Genomic DNA, 21,505 nt, shown 5'->3' on the forward strand with positions numbered 1-21,505 from the left:
TTCTTAATAACACAAAAGTAAGACATCTATGAGATTAAAGTCTGACGTTATGAAAATAAAGCTGTAGTGTAACAAGATTTTAGTCAAAATGTGACAAGATTAAAGTTATTTCATTATGAGAATAAGGCCATAATGCCACAAAGGAAGGTTGAAATGTTAAAAGAGTAAAGTTTGAATGTTCTGAGGTTAAAGTTAAAGTGCTTTGAGTTAAAAGTTGTAATGTCACATGATTTTAAACTTCATGTTATGAGAAAAAAGTCTTAATTTTACAAGATTAAGGTAGAAATATTGTAATTTTAATGTAACATAAAGAGATAATATTATAAATGTAAGAAGAATAAAGCCAGTATGAGTTAAAAATTAGATCAGACATTTATGAAATAACAGTCGTTATGTAACGGGGTAAAAATAGGAAGACTTACTTTTCATTGAAACTAGGGATGGGTACCGATTTAGGCACTTTTATGGGTACTGACAAAATTTTGTCAAGAGTACCGGGTACCGATTCACGTACATTGAAAAGGTACCATGTTTAGGTAGCTAAATGCATCCTGTGAGGTAGTGAAAAAGTAGGTGATTTTCCATGTGAATTTCCAATGCAACAGCATTGCAAGGTTATATTTTGAAGAATAAATATGTTAAATTGAAAATATATATATATATATATATTTTACAATTAAACAAATTGATATATTTTACCAAATAAATACTAAAATGTACCTAAAACTGGTACCATTGAGCACCGGTGCTGATTGCCAGGTATCGTTTCGTTTCAAATGTTTAAGGCTACCCATCCCTTATTAAAACCCCAACTTAATTCTCTTAATATCACAAGTTTTTTTTCGCCTAAAATTGCAAATTCACTCACAAAGTTTTGTCTTTTTTGTGAAGTTGTGCTTTTTACCTGCCTTTCATAATTACTTGACTTAAAATACTGATAAAAACATACAAACAAATCACATAGGATGAAAGACGAGTATAACAGCACTGAAATCTCAGTGATTTTAACATATTTCACACTTTGTCAAACTGTAAGATTGGTCGTCATTTAACTTCAGTGAAAATAATTCACAATTAACTTTGAGCACAAAATGTACGGCTGCTTTGATGGCTGCTCTGAACGAGAAAAAAGGAAATCATTTGAAGAACAGACTGGATAGAAAGTCTTTCATGGGCTGTAATTATCCCTGTAGACTACAATGAGCCACATCACTGCTGCGAATATCTGCCAGACAAACCGCTGAAGTACCAGCTTCAATAACAAGATATGATACTAAAGGGCTGTGAAGTTTGACTGTTGATTCTCACTTTCTGTCACATCTCATGGTCCAGACATGAAATATAGGAGAGCAGCTTTTAAAGCTAATGGCTGAGCATTGAGTAAGTGTCATTGTTGATTGGAAACAAGACACACTTCTGTCATATAGAAGTGGTGGAAAGATAATCATAAACTTCAACGTGTTAAAAGAAGGCAGAACTCTACTTCAAAGCCTCCATTTTAACAAGACATTCTGGATTTTGCTCATGAACCAAACCCCTTTGACAGGATCAAGGATCAATATCGAGCTGGATGATGTGAAAGCCAATGTGTGCCGCACCTGTCTGGAAGACTTGATCAGTGTTGCAGAGCGAAGACTGGAGGGGCTGAAAACCGCAGCCTTCTCCACCCGCTCCAGCAGGAGTCTGGTTCTGGGGATGTGACTCCACGACACGCCGAGCCCCGGCTGCACTTCTCCGCTGCCGCTCCTCGTAACGTAGTTAGTAACCTGCAGGCCCAGACATCAGACGTCATCTTCAGTGCTGAGTTTGTTTCCTCTCAGGGCGTTATAACACACAGTCTCCATTCTGTTTTACGGTATATTAAGACGAGCTTGTGAAGAAAGAACAATAAACTAAGCGGGACAGCGAGATTGTTCCACTTTTAATCAAGTGAGACCATCAAAGAGCTAATCAAATTATCTTTATCACACTTTAAATAACTTGATGATTAGAGGTGAAGACAAATTTTCTTTGGTGAATGATTTAAATCGTAATTAGTTCATGTTTTACATAATTACATCCTGCAGACATTCACCTGAAATAAAAGATCTTTGTTTCTGATCAGAAATCAAAATCCCTTTGTTTCATTTTTCAATTTAGCTGAAAAATGTTTGGTTTTCACGTCAGGTCTCTCAATAACAAGCGAATGTGTGAAAGTCTTTGTGCAGATTTGAAACTGACAGCGGAAATGCATCTTGCATTTCGAGCAGCACACGTCAGAGCCTGTCACCCTTACCAGAGCGGCGACGTTGAAGTCCTTTGCCATCGTCTTCAGAACTCCTGCCACTTGTATCATCAAGGACATGCCTGCAGGCACAGCAAAGTCGTAGCAAGGGTTTAATCGTGGACTGAATACTCCTGAAGTCTTTAGAGGGTCTTTAATAAGAAACTGAAGAGTGAGTAAATTAAGGCTGCAGGGATCTGTTGTGATGTTTACAGTCTTTAATATTCCTGTGGCTGAGTACAGACACACAGCTGTGTAGCTCTGGGATGACAATGTCAGTCAGTCCTTGACTTTGCTGCACTGTGTAAATAATAGACAAGTCCCCCTGAAATTTAGAAAAGACAGTCATGAACCTCACAGGATGAGCTGAATAATTTTATAATGACACAGTGGCCTACATGACTCTGACACGTTAGGGCAGCAGACTCTATGAGTAACTCTGTTTTGTTTCTAAGAAATAGGACATTTTGACTGAGAACTCGGGGCCAGTTGTTCAAGGAATGTAATCTGGATCAAAATGATCTGGACTTGAAAATTTATTTCCTGCTCAAGGATCAGGTACATTTGTGTTTGGTGGATTATTTCTTTGTTGCAACAATGATTCTTTGAAATAAATCTTCTAGTTTCGTTAAATTTGCCATTTGACATTGGCAGGGAAGATTTGACATATCTTTCTCAGGTGCAATTCAAAACCCTGATAAAATCCAGACCCTAGAGATACATCAATAATGCACATGTTTCATGATACAGAGATATTTAATGTATGTACGCTTTACTTATTATGCATTTAGTGCAGTCTAACATGTATTTAGTAGGATGTCAATGTCGAGTTTGTGCAGATTAATGCAGAAAATGATCATTTTCATGCTGACATTTTTTGTCAAGTTCACAAAAAAACCCTAAGTATATCTAGTAACATCTCACTAAACTACATTTGGAGTGCATGGGCTACTTGTATAAAGCTAAACCTCTTCCCAATCTGCAGAAACACAACGACTCTTATGCCGCAGCCACACCGGACGCAAATTCGCAAATTTAAACGCACCGCGTGAACGCGCGAGTCTGGACGCTGGATTATTTTGGCAAGCTGAGGGGCTGACGTGTGTCACTGTACAGGCGGAGTAGAGAGCCCGCTCATTTAAGGACAGAAAGCCCAAAAGAGCATCTGAAAAACAATGACCTGTGGTTTCAAGAGCATAACAAGAGAGTGTGTGGAAGCCTTGGAGATCACAATCAAGGACTGCAACCTCTCCCTGGTAATCCACCTCCAATGGCCCTGCCTGGCTGTTCCCTGTGACCTCATCCTCGACCCCCCGACCCATGTTCCCGGAGGTCTCCCTGGGGATAATGAAGGGGTCGAGGAAAGAGAGGACCACAGAGAACTTCCATCTTTTCCCTGGCTCTGCCCCTGCCCCGCTCCTTCCTCCTCTCTATCAGGCTCAACACTCCACTGAGGAAAACACAGCTGGACTCAGTGATGACCTGTGCAGGCAAATCCAGCTGGAAACGAATATTTACAGAACTTACCTTCAAAACCTGTCTCCTCAGAGACTTTCACCCAAGCCTGCTCCTTTTTTTCCAGTCTCTGTAGAGTACACACGTCGTACGGCGGTACCCCCCAAACGTCATCAAATCAATGACGTCGTGGGGGAAAGTCATCGCTGATTGCACAGCTAGGGATGTGTACCTTTCACATTTGAAACGATACGGTACCGATGCCGATACCGGTACTCAACGGTACCAAATTTCAGTACTTTTTTAACCTTGCAAAGCTGTGTTTATGTCCAGCATAGAAAATCACATACTCTTCCACTCCCTCACAGTCACAAGGATGCATTTAGGTACCTAAACATGGCACCTTTCGGTTTTACATGAATTGATACCTGGTACTTTTGACAGAATTTGGTCGGTACCTATAAAAGTACCTAATTCAGTACCCATCCCTAGGCACAGCCTTTATGCGAGTTTGCGTCGAAAGTTTAATATTTTTCACTCAAGCGTAGAGGCATTTGACGGCCAGAATGCGTTCAACGCGCCGTCCAGGGCGAATTTGCGTTGACTTTGTATGTAATCTCGATGCAAATTTGCTTACGGTGTAGCCATACCATTAGAGCTGATGTGTAATGATGAATGTAGATTGCAGTCGTGAAATGGTGCAATTTAATTTAGAATTCAGGTTAAGAAATATTTTTGGCTAAAAATGTTGTTAGCAGTCTGAGTATGAAAAAAAATATTCTGATAAAATCCAGATCCTGATCCTGCTATAAAAACATCCTGACATATTTTGCCCATATCGCCCCCTAATGGAGAACTTTTTCCTTGGTCAGAAGCAGAGTTTGCTGATGTTACACAGCATGCAACACTGCAGAAAACTGACCACTTATTATATAGTATCAAGAGACACCTGAGGGACAGGTGAGCAGGTGAGGTTTGATTTCATCAGTCTGTGATGATGGAACAAGGATGTTTGACCACACTTAGTAATTAATGTGCCGGTGACAACCCTCTTTAAAAAGCATTTGGATGCTACTGGTTTAAAGTTTCTGAATCCACCTGGGATTTCATATAAATAAGTCTTCAAAGTTGATTTTTACTATTCTGTCTAAATAAAATAAATAAAAAACAAATAAAGCTCAAAGATAAACACAATTTAAAAGTTATAAAGCTCATATTTTACTTCAAGTTGAATCTGTTGTCAAAGCAGTTGAATAAAGTTCACCTGGGTTAAAAATATGTTGTATTTCATCTCTTTAAAAAGGCAGACTGGAGGTGCAGAACTGCCAAAGTTTATTAGAACATCTTTATTTATAACTGTCAAGAGAAATTCGAAACAGTAACTGTGATGTTTTGGGGTTTAACATGACAGAATAAACTTTCCTGTGTTATTCCCACACTATCTTCAGACTAAATTAACTCAGATGTCATGTCTCTAACTATGTGAGAACCCTGTTGTTGACAGTTACTTTGCAGATTGCAGACAGGCTCTTGGAGTTTCTAGGCTCAGGTGTAAACACAGCCGGAGGTATGATGGACTATGACGGACTAGCAGAAAGAGATATCACCTTCATTCTGTTTGCCTCCCAGTAGAGGAGAGATAACAGCTGACACTGAGTCCACGATCACCGCCTTGACAGATCCACCGCCGACGGACTTCTAATGCGAAATATGACAAAAATTGGATAGCTCAAATTTAGATCTGTCCTTCACAGAGGTTCCCCAGGTACAGACAGGGTGGCTGGTGTATTTTAGGAATCAGAACAGGGCTGCAAACAAACCTGCTGGAGCCCGCCACCACGAAGACCGTACAGACAGTCGAGCAGAGCGTAGACGTCAAACAAACGGAAGACGTGGATCCTCTGAAGAGCTGCCATCTGTGAAATGACACTCTCCTGTTTGACGTTGTTTTTAGATCACACATCATGTAAAATCCGTCGAAAACCAAACCCTGACAACCCACCTGCTCCTCTGTGTTACTGGTTTCACTTTGTAGCATCTGCAGCAAGCGACTGGCAGTGAACCCGCCTGTTGTATCGATGAATATCACGCTCTGCTTCAGGTGGTGGGAAATGTGCACGGCAACGCCGAAACACACCTGGAAGATGCCAACAAGAGCGAGGAGTTCTGTAAAACTGCATGTGTGTGCTTCACAGTAACACTGATTTCACCCACAGAGCGATTTCTTCCTCTACAGAAGAAGAGATTAGTTTAAAAGGAGAGAATTTATGAGGCAGAAATAATCAGTGATAGAGAGAGGAGAGAAGAAATGTTTACCTGAGATTTTCCACTTCCTGGGCCTCCTGACAGCTCTGTTATCTCCCCGGTATACAAGCCCGAATCCAGCAGTTTATCTAAGCTGCAAGAAACAAGGTACGATTCATTACTCACAGCTGCCATCTCCTGTAATAAACTATTAGAGTCCCTAAAGCTGCAGATGGAGAGCCGGCATTAGGTTCCAGATCACTCCTTACATGTTTGGCCAAGTCATAATTTCAGTGGCTGTTTTATTCCTCTTATCAAGCTCGGCCAGAGATGTGTCCTTAAAATTCTTCAACATACCAGGCTTCTTATGAGACCTTAGTGTGTGTTTATTCATGAGAGATTCTTTTACTAGACACAAGTCTGTTATGTGTGTCTGCTGAAGATCTATAAGGCCAATTAAAACAATCTTAAGCAGAAAGTGAAACATCAAGAATTGATCATTTTACTGAACAAGCAGAGGTGTCATAAGTATTCACATACATTACTCAAGTAGAAGTTTGGAGGGAAGGTTTTAAAAAGACTTTTGTAGAAGTTGAAGTATTGGCTTGGGCTTTTTACTTAAGTAAAAGCACTCGTTTCAAAACTACTTAAAGTGTAAAAGTAATCAAAGAGTAAAAAATGTTGTTAAGGACAAAAGCTTAAGCCGCACCACAGGTGCCTTAAGTGCACTCTAAGGGCCATATTGGTTATAAAGTTTTTGTTAGAGTTGAAAAATTCTGACCTGCTAGTGTCCTATACTCATCAACCACAATCAAATTCACTTTATGCAAATGGTGCAATTTTATTGGATAGGTTTTTTATTTTTTGTGTGTGCATTTCTGTGTGTTTGTGTTGTTCTATTCCTATTTTTTCTCAAGCTGAAAGGAAACAGGAGGGACGAGGCTAATTTTTTAAATGTAGGGAGGGAAAAGTACAGGTATTTGTCTGGAAATGTAAAGGGTAGAAGTAAAAAGTCAGCTAAAAAACAACTACTCCAGTAAAGTATAAAGACCCAAAATTTACACTTAAGCAAGGTAACAAAGAATTTTCACTTCGTTACTTGACACTAGGGATAGACTGATTATAGGCCGGGCCGATTATCTGGTCCGATATTTGTGATTTTGAGGCATATCGGCCTCTTTTTTAATCCGATGGTCGATAGGAAACAATTTTAAAACTGTGTTGTTGCAGCTCTGATGCAGCCGCTCCGCTGTCTGCAGTCACCACTCAGTCCCACCCACAGTACCATCTGATTGGTTACAAGCAGAGCCAACACTCGGGTAACAGCCAATTAGCAGTGGAGTTATTACAGTTATTGCAGTTGCATTGATATTTTGAAAAACTTTATTTACTGTAGAAAAATTTAGCTATTTAATTTTTATGTTTTGATTAAACTTTATAAAACATGCTGCTGAGCCTGGGAGCTGTTAAATTAACTCGTGCTTTAAGGTATTTGAATGAAGTTAAGTGTTGGAGTTTGTATTGTTAAAAATTTTGACACCAATATTTTCACTTTGACTGCAAATTAATATCGGCTTCAAATATTGGTTATTGGCCTCCTTGACTACAAATAATCAGTATCGGCCTGGAAAAATCCATATTGGTCTATGTCTATTTGACACCTCTGTGAAGAGGGGATAGGCATTTCAAGCAAAACACTATTTAAACTACTGCTGACTACAAGCTGATAACCAAATGGTAGCATCCAAATGATTTCCAAGTATTCAAACAGCTTTACCTCCAAAGTTTGCATTTAACCTTATTTATTGTTTGTATTTTTGCATTCTTCAAGAACCCTTTGACATTGCAGATGTCTGTTTTTCTCCAGTGCCACTGATGTTTCCCCGTGTCGTTTTGAATATTTTCATGTTATCATCAATCATTGATTGATCAAACTGTTAACTACATCTAAATTTGGGTCGCAGCTTTTCATTGAGGAGGAATAATAAGTGGCAAGTTTGGCCAATCTTCATGAGAAATCTATTTTTATCAAGTGCAAATTATTATTTATCTTATTAACCAAAATAAAAATAACGCTAACTAATCCCTGAGTCAAAAAAGCAGCTGTGACCCAAACATTTCCTGTGGCTCTATAATGAAAGCTGACATATAATGTAATGAGCTCTGAACGGTCAAAACCCCTAAAAGATGCTTCATAAGCGAGGTCCATTCACCGTTTTACAATCACATCAAGTTCTCAGCTCAGCGGTGGATCTCAGCAGCAGGTTGTTAATTTTTCAGTGTTTAAAGACACAAGCTGTAAAGAGCAAACTCTCACTCACTCAGAAATTCTTTTAAGACATCGACACGATCAGTAAAAGATGTCACCAGCGCAGTTTGTACAATACTTTCAAATATACTGGAAATCCCTTTTTCTTTTAAACCTTGTTTTATTTTCTGTTCTATATGCAGGAAGCTCTTGGTCTGTAAAGCTCTTTGGCATATCTAGATGGATTGCAAAGTGTTATGAGTGACTTATTTCTCTTCAGTGATGACAGGGAGTAAGAAACATTTTCCTCCCATTTGTGACAGCAGTTGCAGGGCACACAAACAAAGTGCACCTGAGTAAAGTGTCACATACCATGAGTCGAAAAGGTCTGGAAAAGGTCAAAAGTGAATCCTGAATTAAGATTATTTAGTCCCTTTTATATTCTGAAAGGTCAAAAAGCTGCTTTTGATGCTAAACAGAAAAAATCTGTTCTCTCTAATCCCACTCTGCTGGATTAATCTCTGTTAAATCATTGTTTTTTATTTTCATCTATTTTTTTCTGTGTAATACGCTGAGGACAGTTCAGAGACTCTTCCATCAGAACTACAACATCTGCAAGGCTTCCTTAAGAGCACAGCCTGAAGCTACTGCAGCAACATGGAAAGAAGATCCTTAAAACATGTTTACCCACAGGGATGTGCCGAGTGAAGCTCGGTCTGTTCCAGAGATTTCCGACCTTGTCAGTCTCGGCATGGCTGCTTTGTAGCCGTACAGGTAAATCTTCTCTGAACTCATACCTTTACACACCGCAGGCTGTTTAAACAAGACCTTTCCCTCCTCGGAGTGTCTGCACTTTTTATGTTCACGCAGCCAGAAACTTGAGTAATAAATCAGAAGAGCTCCATTAATTTTCTCCTGAAGTGCCCGAAGAGAGGCTAGACTGAAGTGGGGATCAGGTTTCAAGTAAAAGTTCACGGTTAAGAGTTTCACAATCAGCTGTCAGAAAACGATCAAACTTCTGCTCTACCTTCACCCCAATCTGCAAATATGATTCAGTCTGCAAACAAAAGTCCTGCCAAGAAATTAAAAACAGGTGTCGGGTTTGTTTACTGCCTGTCCTGACAGCTATCCACCACTTATGCTTGAAGTACATCAGGATTAAAGAGGACACTGAAAGAGAAAATAACAAACGCTCGTCCTGGAATAACATCAGGCCAGAAGAAGATGATTTGAAAAACTGTTAAACAAAATTTTTTTTTTTTTTCAACACATTAATTTGATTTAGCTGCAAAAGAAAACTGCAAAAGGAAAAGTAGAAAAAGATAGACTAGACATTTTTCAAAATGAGCACATCAAATGCCCTTGATTGGATTCTTACTTTCCAGACTCAACCTTTTACCTAAGTTTGTTTTATTAACCTACAGTCCTGTAGTTACTGCTTTTAACTTTGGATTTACAAAACAAAGATCTTTTCAATAATCTTTCTATGATCTCTGCCAAAAGTGGATGCGTGGAGAGCTGCAGGGCTTTAGAAAAGGTGTGGGGAAAGAGTGCCTCTGTGGAGCTCTTCAGTTTGGGGATCCAGGTGCAAACTTCTTCACAAAGATCTGAAGCACTCAGAGGGTCAATCTGTGAGAGGCATTTAATCGTCAAGGCTACAGGGGCTGTTGAAGGATCCTCTAAAGGACCCTCAGGTGGGTCCTCCGAGTGCCTCAGATCTTTTTGAAGATTTGAAGTTTGTACATAAGCTATTTGAGCGATATCATATGGGTTGTAGATTTCTGGAATAGGAGAGTCTTCTTGTGGGATTTCTATCACAAAAAACAGAAAAATAATTTTGGACAGGAAGGGAAATGCTATGGGTTATTTTTAATTGATGCAACAATCACTGAAGACTGATTAAATAAACAGAGTTTATTATTTTTAAAGCAAACTTAACACTTACCTTTTTAGTCTTGCTTTTACCTGAGTTTTACTTTTATTTATCTTTTTATTTAAATAAGATCTGATCATCTTTTTCTTAAAGGTGTATAATCTTACTCTTTGAGTTTAATATATTTATCTTTTTTTTAAACTTAATTATCTATCTTCTTCCGTAATGCACTACTTTTTCCAGCTTTTTAAAATTGTAAAATTTAGTTTTACATGATTTATTTTTACTGCTAGTTTTTTAATATTTTATTATTTTATTTTATTTTATTTTAAATTTGGTTATTTTAATTATCTTATTTTAAGTTTAATATTTTACTTTACCCTCAGCGTTTCCTTATTGAGGAGTCCAAAAAGCGTTTCCACAGTTCCTCAGTTTATCTGCACGGTTTTTAATTAAATTGTGTGTACTATTATCATTAATAATAATAATAATAATAATAATAATAATAATAATAATAATAATAATAAATTATTAATTTATTATTATTTTAGATTTATTATTATCTTTATTATTATTATTATTGTTGTTGTTGTTGTTGTTGATAATAATAATGATAATTTATAAATATATATATTTTTAATTTATGGAATTCTTGTTTTCTTTTGAAAAGCACTTTGTGTTGCCACTGCTGTGCATGAAAAGTGCTTTACAAATAAAGATTGATTGATTGATTGATTGATTGATAGTTTGAAATGGGTATCAATCAGTCAGTCACTTGGTTTTGTAGAAGGAAAAAAGTCAAGAAGGAGTCCAAAAAAAGCTCCTTGGGGATTTGGGATCTGAACTCAGCACAATCAAAATAACTTAAACATTTGAATCATCAATCCTTAATACAGTGTTTCCCAAACATGGTTCATGTTATACTCTATACTTGTCTGAATTTTTTTGCTGTTGGTGTTTTCGCAACTTCTCTCATGTTTATTTTACAGTTTTGTGCTCACTGGTGTCAGTTTTGCATCAGATGTCAAACTCCAACATGTTTTAAACCCTGGCCCAAATATGTCCACGTCCCAGACTACAGAACCCGTCAGCTGCTGCTCTTCTGTCTCATGTGACAGAACATAAAGTCAGACTTTCGCTGTTTGTTGGCGAAGCTCTTCTTTCAACAGAAGAGTGTGTGGATTTGTCCACGTCAATGTTTGAGCCAGCGATCTGTGCAGTTTGTGTAATCTCATCATCCTCGCCTGCACGTGTGGTGATGGATGTGACAGCCACGCTGTTAAATCTACATAGCCAAGGACCTCCAGCTCAGAGCGAATGCATCACTGGAGGCCTGTGGTTGGTTGATGGTGCTTCTTATCAGCCACAGCGTGATTGAGAAGAGGAGAATTGGTGGGGATGGACGTTTGTGGATTGCTCCTGCCTTCCCCTGACACTGGCGCAGAGAGGGTTGTGCTGGAGATGAAACATCAGGTTGTGTTCGAGCGAAAGTGATTGACCTTGAAAAGGCACGGATTGTGAATTTCCCATGGGCTGCTCTCATCAGAATACTGTGCAGTCCTTGGAAGTGAGGGTTTTCATCTGAGTGTATGATTAGAGTAGAGGCGACAAAGAGAGTCGGGCTTTGTAGTTGGCTCTGGTTTTCTTTAGAAGGACAAATCTTTCAGAAGCAATTTTTGATTCCTGTAGACAGACATTTTCATCTGTTCCGTTAGTCGTGGTAACAACAAAAACTAAAAGAGAACAGCATCTCACCTGGAGGGTAATTTCAGGTGTTTAGAGCTGAACACAGAGCTGTTGGCTCTTAACCAGCGACAGGTTAAAAAATAAAGTTTGGTCACTTTGAATCTTTGTTTCTTCTGTGGAGTTGTTTCCTTTGTTGAAGACATACAATCACTTTGTTTTTCAAGAGTTCAAAGGCGATGTGAGGACTACTCATTTGACCTTGGTCACAGTGACCCCTGTGGCCAGAATTGGTAGCTTGGTTTTTCCACAGCAACCAAAGCAGAGCAGATCTTCTTTTCAACACTTCTTTTCTTCTTTGAGACATTTTTTTGGCAGGATACAAAGTGACGTAATGTATTTATTTGTAGCTACAAAGCTTGTGCTCTTCACCCTCCTGTTCAACTTTCTTCTGCTCTTCTGTCCTTTTTCTTTCTGGCAGTTCAGCCTCAGTGTCTGTCATAGGGATGGGAACTGAATATGGTACTTTTATAGGTACCAACTGAATTCTGTCTATTTACAAAAAATCAAAAGGTACCATGTTTAGGTACCTAAACGCATCCTTGTGACTGTGAGGGAATGGAAGAGTAGGCGATTTTCCATGCTCGACATAAACACAGCATTGCAAGTTTATTTATTGAAGAATAAATACGTTGAATTGAAAATATCAGATTTTATAATTTAACAAATTGATATTTTTTACCACATAAACACAAAAAAGCACAGAAAATTGGTACCGTTGAGTACCGTTACCAATTGCCAGGTACCGGGCATCGGTACTAGAGCTAGGTCGATCCTGATACTGATACCGATTTTTTGTAGTCAAGGAGGCGGATAACGGAAAAGTCAAAAGTTTCACAATACAAACTCCAACACTTAACTTCAATCAAATACCTTAAGGCATGAGTTTATTAAACAGCTCCCAGGCTCAGCAGCATGTTTTATAAAGTTAAATGAATATTTAAAAAAAATAGTTCGCAAAAGTTTTCTACAGTAAATAAAGCTTTCCACAATTTCAATGTAACTCCAATAGTTATAATAACTGCACTGCTGATTGGCTGTTTCCCAAGCCATGGCTCTGCTTGAAACCAATCAGTTGGTACTGTGGGTGGGACAGTGCTGGGGATTGAGTAGTGGCTGCATACAAACTATTAGCTTCCTCTTGTCTCTTTAGGGATACACAATATATTGGTATCAATATCGGTATCAACCGTGTTAACAGCAAAACTACCTAAGAAGAGGGGACTCTCTTCTTTTATGTTTCTTCCTGTTTTTGATCCAAAAAACAGACAAAACATACTTTTTTTGATAATGTTTATCTCGGGCGCTCCATCCTTTGATCCTCTTTATGGTCATTTTTTCTCAAGATTGCGCCGCTCTTTCCCTCTGAACTACCTCGACACGTCATCTCAGTTTGATTTCTTTCTTCTTTTTTTTTTTTTTAAACCAATATTGGTATCAGTAAAAATCGATTATTGGTCATAACAACAGTATTAATATCGGATATCAGTATTGGCCAAAGTTTTCATATCAGTGCATCCCTTGTTATGTTTATTTTTTGCTTGGTTGTTGCTTCCATTGTTCTTAGAAATTGTGTACTTGTTATTTTCTACTTCTCATTTTTAAATGTTTGAGATAAATAAAATCAAATCAAATGAAAATTACTACAAAATAAATCCAAGAAATACTTTTCTACAAAGAAAAAGGGCAGATCCTGCTTCTCACTGGAAATCTTTAAAGGCACCCTCAGTCTACATACCATAAATACATTCATGTTCTGCACAGAAAAGATGTGTAGCCCTCTCCAGAACTGTCGTTTTGATCAGGTATTAACACGTGCATTGATTAAAGCTTGGATTCAAGTTTTATAATAGACGGATTTGCCCTGAGGAGATGTGTGAAACGTGCTTGTGAGGCCATTAAGAGCTTCTGACACTGAACTCTGGAGCTGACCTCCTCATGATGGAAGACAATCTTTGACGAATTATCACACGTTCACACCCACACGTCTCTACATGAGCCTGTGCATATCATTACAATCTCATTGTGCCATTACACTGTCAGCTGTTGACAGAAATATGATGTGGGCTGCATGATACAGTAGCTGATGACAGCTATAAAGCATTATCAGCCCTCCTCATCAGGGCTGTTTGTAAGACAAAGCACCACTGCAGCAGAACATCTGATAAGGTTTGTTTAGCTTCTGAGCTTTCTTTCTGTTTGTCTCTGCACTTTCTGTTTGACGTGCTCAGCAGCCCAAAATACACATGTCAAATCTATTACAAATAATAACAACAGTTTAGTGTTTCACTTCTTGAGCTGGGGCAGAGTGCATGAAATGCTCTGTATTTGTTTTTGTTGAATATTTTGGTGTTGCTGGACTGAAACTGCAGTGTTTGTGATGTAAAAGTTCTTCCTATTTGTCTTTTTTAACTCCTAATCAAATCACAGACACTGGCCAAAATGAGACAAAAAAATAAACATTTTTAGACTGTCACATCCTTTTTAATCGCTCTCTCATCTCTGATTCTCTCCACAAATATCAAACAGCTGAAAGAAGAAAGAAAATGCAAGAATGGGCCAGTGACATTAAAAACAATACGCTAAAATCAATCAAGCACCAGACGGGACTGAAAGAGAAGTTTTGATGTCTTTTGAAGCCTCCGGGGCTTCATTCAGGTAGAAAAAGTCTGCACAGCGTGCAAAGGATGCAAAAGCTGGAACATTAGCATAATTTCATTAAGTCTTTGTTCTCTGAGACAACGCTGGAAATAAGTGCTAAAAACAAAAACAGCTGAATGATGCTTCTACAGTGAGCCTGACTTATAAAGATACATTAGCACAAGTCAGCCAATATTACCAGCTGATACATGCCCTGCAGAGATACATCAATAATGCACATGCTCTATGATATGCAGTGATATTAAATGTATGTATTCTATACTTATTATGTATTAAATGCAGTTTCAGAAGTACTTTGCAGGTCAGTGTTAAATATGTGCTGATTCATGCAGAAAATGAACATTTTCTGTCAAGTTCACAAACAAATCCAAAGTCCACGTGGTAACGTCTAACTAAACTTGGACTGTGCATAGCCTTCTTACAATAGAAGAGAATAGCAGAAAATAGAATAACTTCAAAATTATGGTGTTACAACAGAATTATTATCATCAGAGCCAGCAGAACAAAAAATTATATCCATACATAAGTACTCAAAATAAAACAAGTATGACCGTAAGAGATATCTACACCAGGACTTGAGTTAAAATAACTGCTGGTTTTGAAATGAGATATAAATAAAACTAGAAAAGCACTCAGAGAGCGTAGACCTCCACCAAGCATATTGTGATTCTTACGCAACACTTAAGTCCTTTTTAAATGTTATACTCCCTGCCAGCTAGGGATGGATACCTTTCACATTTGAAATGATACGGTACCTGGCAAATGGTAATGGTACTCAATGGTACCAATTTTTGGTACTTTTGTGTGTTTATATGGTAAAAAAATATCAATTTGTTTAATAATAAAATCTAAATTCTTTTCAATTTAACATTTATTCTTCAATATATAAACTTGCAATGCTGTGTTCATGTCCAGTATGAAAAAATTGCCAGTTCTTCCACTACCTCACAGTCACAAGGATGCTTTGAGGTACCTAAACGTGGTACCTTTTGATTTTACGTGAATCGGTACCCGGTACTTTTGACAGAATTTGGTGGGTACCCAAAAAGTACCTAATTCGGTACCCATCCCTACTGTCAGCAGACTGTCAGCAGACTGTTTGCTATAATTTGATGTTAGTCGCAGGTTTGTATGATAATTTGTTACCTGACAGTGGTGAAAATTATGACGACCCAGTACAGATTTCAAATTCCAGATCTCAGTATCCAGAATATTGCCAGGATCTGGATCGTACTTTTACATCTGTCAGAAATTATGGTGACCTTGTCTTGTATTGTTTTGCAAAGCAATCCAACCATTTATCATGGAGTTATTTACACATATGGTGAAAATGGACCTATCCCACAATGATAAAGAATCCTTTAAAAAAGTCCTGGATCCAGACGGTGATCCGAATAACCTCCAAAATTCAATCACTTCTTCCTTATCACATTTTGAACATTTCCTGAAAATTCCTTTAAGATCCAATTGGAACTTTTTGATATATGTTGTCAAACTCTCCCAAAAAACATAACCTCCTTAGTCGAGGTAACATTAACTTAAACATGTCAGCTACTTGTATGAAGCTGAAGCTCTGTACATTTTGCAGAAACTCAAAAACTGTTACAGCTGACATACTAAAACAAATGTATTCATCATGATGCTAAAATGTGAGCATAAAAAAGGAGATTGAAGATTAAAGTGATGAAATGGTGCAGAAAAATTGTTAGGGATGCAGGATTTCATAAGTGTTCGACACACAATGATGGGAAATTGCAAAAAGAAAAAGATTAACAAATGGAGAATTAATGTGTTACTATCAGGGTTGATAAATATGTTAAGAGCTCCTTAGATGTTTTTCTCTGAAATAATTTGGCCACCCATGCCCTAAAATCTTTCATCATTCCTATAAGCTGTACAGTTATTCTGTTTATTAACATATCACACACTCTTTGGGCATCTTACACCACAAACTGCAGCCTCCAAACAAGCAAAGAGGAGAAAGCCCCCTCATATCTGCATGATCTTCACACCAAAGGATCTGAACAGTGCAGCTGTTTGTGCATTCACCAGTTCATCGTCTCACCAGTAGAGGGCAGTCAAGATACACAGGTCACACACTGCTCTGCACTGATTCAGTTTCATATCACTAATCCAAAGAACTAACTAATTTATGAAACCCACTTAAAAAGAACCAAGAAGAGACAAAAAACACCTGTGGTCATTAATTATGCTGGAACAGTGGGTCTAACCATGGAGTGGGTATCACCCTATAAATTCACCATGCTGGCCTATTTCACTGATTTGTCCAGAGCAGTGTGAGCCCTCAGAATCTCAGATATTTGAGCTCCGACTGCATGCAGATGAGTGAATCTGCAGCCAACATTTCACCAGACCGAGCGCCTTTTTTATGTGTGTCAGGTCTACTGAAACTACAGTAGTGTGATGCCACTGTGGCTGCAGAGAGAATTTTGGTTTTCTCTCAAGTCATCAAATGTTTTTCGAGCACTTTGGAGTGCAGTATTTTTGCAGAAAAGTGGTCAGGCAGGAGGCCAGCTTAAGGCAGCTGATATATCAGGAGCCACTTAAGCCAAATGGAACAACAAGCAAAGTAGAAGTCGGTTTTAGCTGCTGAAATGTCGCATACAGGCCATCCCTGGAACACTCTGGGGCTCTGCTGTATTTATAACCACAGCTGCTGTTCTGTAGATGCATATTCTGACCGCACAGGTCAATGCTAACTGGATTATAGCAAGACTGCAAACATTTCAGTTTGATAAAAGTGGATCAATGCAGAGGAATCTGGTTGCAAAACATCTTTGGGGATCTACAATATTATTGATTGGACATGTTTTTCTGTGATGTGATTGTGTCATTTTCTGGAGAAATGCAAAGGTGATGAAACTGACAGAGAAGAATTTTAAATTCATCTGATCTTTGCAAAAATTTAGGAGGATCTTTTTTGGATGATCATCAATGTTTAGGGAAACATTTATTTGAAATTAGAAACATTTTATGCAGTAAATCTGAAAGTTGCCCTTTCCACTTTGTGGGACCTGTTTTTGTACAAGGGAGGGCTTGTACAAAACTTGGCATGCATCAAATTCAACATTTTTGACACTTACTGCATTATTTATATTCAGATTAACTAATAATGATGTAGTGTTTGAGGACTTTGAAAAGTAGAACCAGAGTCATCTTGTGAATATGGATCAAATTTGGCATCGTGGTGTTATCAAATATCTACAGAAAAGGGGTTAACCCCCCAAGGACATTCACGCTGACATGGTGGTTACATCAGGGGATGATGCTCTAGCTTTATCAAGAAGCAGCTGAATTCAAGAAGGGTAGGGGAGCCTTGAAGATGACCCAAGGACTGGACATCCTGTCACAGCAACAACCAAAGAAAACATTGACCATCTACGATAATACCGGTATAATTTTTTTGACGATATAGATCTGTCATTTTGGGATATTTACAGTGCAGAGGCACAATGATTAATGACGCTTCCTGCTATGTACAAAACAATAATGGCTAAGAGCGAAAGTAGCACTGCAGCATCAACCTCGTCCTCACATGAGGGTTTGGTGCCTAAAAGAGGAGCTACCTCAGTGATGTGGAGGTGGTTTGGCTGAACAGACATGCAGAAAAACACATTAAATGCAAAATGTGAGGGAGAACTATTACTCCAAAGAGTAGCAACACCGCAAACATGTTCCATACCTAAAGCTGAAACACACGGCTGAAAAACAACCAGACTATGGAGACACGTGAGGAGGACGTGAAAGCTACGTTAGTACCGGTGTTTTTTTTTTTTGCCTCTACAATGGATGTGTGGTCGAGCCAAACGTCCAAACGCTATATTAGCCTTACCCCTAATTCACACATAAAGCGCGAGTGCCGCGCAGCGCAGTCCTGTGGATTTCAATTCATAATGGGTTTAAGGCTGGACAATTTTGGAAAATAATGGAATTGCACCTTTTTTGGACCAATATTGCATTTGCGATTTAGCATGCGATTTTTTTGGGGGGGTGCATACCTTCAACAGTATTCACTGAACACCAGCAATAAACCGTCCTATAGTATGACCAACATAACAAAGGATAAGGTCAACATATAAACAATTCTTTTCTGCATGTTATGAAATAAGATGAATAGAAGCATGAATTGATACAATTGACATATCTTGATTTAACTATTACAATCACATTAGAATACTGATGGATTGATTTAACTTCAAGCCTTGTAGAGGTGTAAAATAATTAGGGCTGAACAATTTATTGTTTTCAGATCAAAATCGCAATTTTAGACAATGCAATTTTGAGATCGCCAAAGCAGCAATTTTTTGCAGCACTCCTGACTGACTCAGGATCTGTTGTGTCAAGTATTATACACATTCCTTTTTACAAATTTGTAGACAATCTATATGTTAAAAGTGCTGGTAAGCAGGTCAACAACACAAAGCCTCTGTTTAGGAGTAGAAGTTAATGAAAACAGATTATTTATCATCACTATTGATGATTAAAAAATAGTGAATTGCAATATCTAAATAAAATCAGAGAGAGGAACAAAGCACTGCAGAACAACAGGCCTTGTATGAACAGTAATATAAAAAATAAATATGAATCATCTCTTCTACAAATTTCACACCAAATAAAGTGCAGAAATGTAAATAAGACCAAATCTCTGGCTCAGCAAATTAAATATGCCAACACATAGGATGCACTTTTTATAAAATGAAAAAAAAAAACACTGTGTGAACATTAATATAAATATCAATCACATAAAAATCTTACTGATCTCTCATCAGTAACAAAACACAAACTAAAGTAATTGCACTTTAAAAAATTTTTTTTAATTAATTAATTAATTTATTTATTTTTCAATTGCAGCCTTTGTGATTTGAAATGTGAACTCTATTACATTGCAGATTTCCTCTGGATCAGACCTACTCACTATGTTTACATTTCAAGCTTGTGTAGTAGTAGTAAATGATAAGAAAAGTGGCTTCCATTTTGTGTGTGCAATAAAAATACTGTTGTTTAAAAGCAGTAACCGCTAATAATCCTCATAAATATCGTTATAGCAAATTGTCTTCATATATCGAGATACAATTTTGAGGCTATATCACCACCCCTATTGTAAGTGTCAGAAATGTTGAATTTAATTCATGCCAAATTTCATCACTATGGCATAACTCCTTCCTAGTCAGGCAATGAACTTTTCACCCCACCCTTGTATCTGTAGCATCAATTTCTGCAAAAACAGTCTTGTAATCAGTTCTCTGTCAACTTTTTATCATTTATAGAAAGTTTCTGGTAACACCTCGAAATAAAAAAGTGCCAATTCGGCCAACATCCTTCAAGTGAAACAAGCATCACCTCAAAATCACCTCTTCCTTTAAAAGAAATATGAGGAGCTGTCCTCAGGAATACATTTCTGATTTCTGGAGGTGAACCCTCCTTTCAGCACTCCTGGCTCTGATCCCTCGGTTAAATCCCCCCGGTGCCTGCAAGACAATGCAGTGTGCTCTGCTGTGTGTGCACAATTGTCTTTACCTGGGATTTCCAGTGGAGAGGATGGCTGTTGAGCTCAATAGTTCTTCGTACAGATCAGCTCCCGACACGGGGAAGGCTGTGTGCTGGGCCAGCAGCACTCGTCGGATGGCAAACAGAGCCTGAAATGCACAAATGAGAGCATATGATGCAGACAGCATGGATCTGAAACATGTACTCGAGTAGAACGGGCTGCGTTGCCAGTTTGGAGAGTTTTCTGCACAATTGAGCCATCATGATTGTAATCCAAAGGTGAAAATTTTGGCTTGTTTTGATGTGAGTGGGAGGATTCAGAGCATAATACCATCATGTCTGTCTGAGATATCTAAGCCTTCATTTGAGGTCACTTGGTGATTATGTGTAACTGATGCAGGGAGTGGGACGCTTTTAATAAGTATTCAACAGAGCCAACGGGTCATCCACAAGAATAAATGCACCAACAACAAATCTGCAAACAACCTGTTGAGTGGGAGGCTGAAACTGGGACTCTATTATTCTGATTGGGCTCTGTAATTGTCTCCTCCAGAAAGTCATCCAGGCGAAGACCCTGAGGTAGACCGAGGACTCATTGCCTCAGGATTCTCCAAGAGGAGCTGGAAAGCGTTGCCGTAGAGAAAGATGTCTGGGTCAGCTTGCTTAGACTGCTGCCCCGCGACCCGACCCAGGATAAGTGAAAGAAAACAGATGAACGGATGTTTCCACATCAGCTTAGTAAAACCAGTCAATAAAAAAGCTCCAAGATAAAAAACATCCATAGTTTTATGCCGTCTCTTTCTCTCTCTGTATTTTCTCTCTGTCTCCTCTTCAACCTTTAATCTCAGCTCATTATAGAAAAATGTTTTCTTCACATTTTCACACAAACTCCTCCAGCTCTGTGTCAAGAAAGAAATCAATGCACGCTGAACGTACACTTGTGTTTTCTTTGTATTTAATTATCTTCTTTATCTACTACTGCTGCATCTCTGCACAGCTCCAATAATAAAAAAATTATGTTATGCTGGAAACAAAGTGGCCTTATCTTCATTTTCAGCCCCTGGTGCACATAAGAAATTAAATAAAACAAAGGTTTTGTGATGGAGTTGTATTAGTAGTAGTCTCTCCTTTTTCTCGCTGTTGTAAACGGGACCATTTATCTTTTTGGAGTCCTTGTTGCTGCGTTGAATTTGAATAATGTCCATTTCTCTCACTCCTCTTCCATCTGTGCTTTCGGCAGTCTGAAGCCATGTGTCAGTTTTTCCATTATGCAGATTTCTTCCACTTTCTCAAAGTATTCTTCCAGGGTGAAGGCGTCTACTTTACTCCATTTACTTGTGATAAATATTTCTTACCAACTTCCCACAGTACTTTTTCTTTTTGTTTAACTGAGCTCTAGGGGTAAGGAAATTTGTGTTTGGTAGATAATAACCAAATAATAAATAATACATGTGTGTTTGGTAGGTAATCTCTGTATTCTCTGCCAAGCTGATTTGGCTGTTGCTATTGG

General features: G+C 38.2%; 1 protein-coding gene across 2 annotated transcripts in view; it reads right to left on the reverse strand.

Annotated features, from left to right (window-relative positions):
* The window catches only part of rad51d (RAD51 paralog D), a 57,700-nt gene that overhangs the window by 3,950 nt on the left and 32,245 nt on the right, over positions 1-21,505 (reverse strand). For both annotated transcript variants that reach the window (XM_074672175.1, XM_074672177.1), the window contains 7 exons: positions 20,026-20,144; positions 6,035-6,116; positions 5,721-5,855; positions 5,539-5,634; positions 5,326-5,416; positions 2,276-2,346; positions 1,599-1,766 (listed from right to left, as the gene is read on the reverse strand). In XM_074672175.1, coding sequence (XP_074528276.1) covers positions 1,599-1,766; positions 2,276-2,346; positions 5,326-5,416; positions 5,539-5,634; positions 5,721-5,855; positions 6,035-6,116; positions 20,026-20,144 — 762 coding nt within the window. The remainder of the gene's footprint in view (positions 1-1,598; positions 1,767-2,275; positions 2,347-5,325; positions 5,417-5,538; positions 5,635-5,720; positions 5,856-6,034; positions 6,117-20,025; positions 20,145-21,505) is intronic.

Source organism: Halichoeres trimaculatus, unplaced genomic scaffold, assembly GCF_033239565.1.
Source record: "Halichoeres trimaculatus isolate MK-OKI-2021-1 unplaced genomic scaffold, fHalTri1.1 fHalTri1_scaffold_6, whole genome shotgun sequence".
Classification (NCBI taxonomy): domain Eukaryota; kingdom Metazoa; phylum Chordata; class Actinopteri; order Labriformes; family Labridae; genus Halichoeres; species Halichoeres trimaculatus.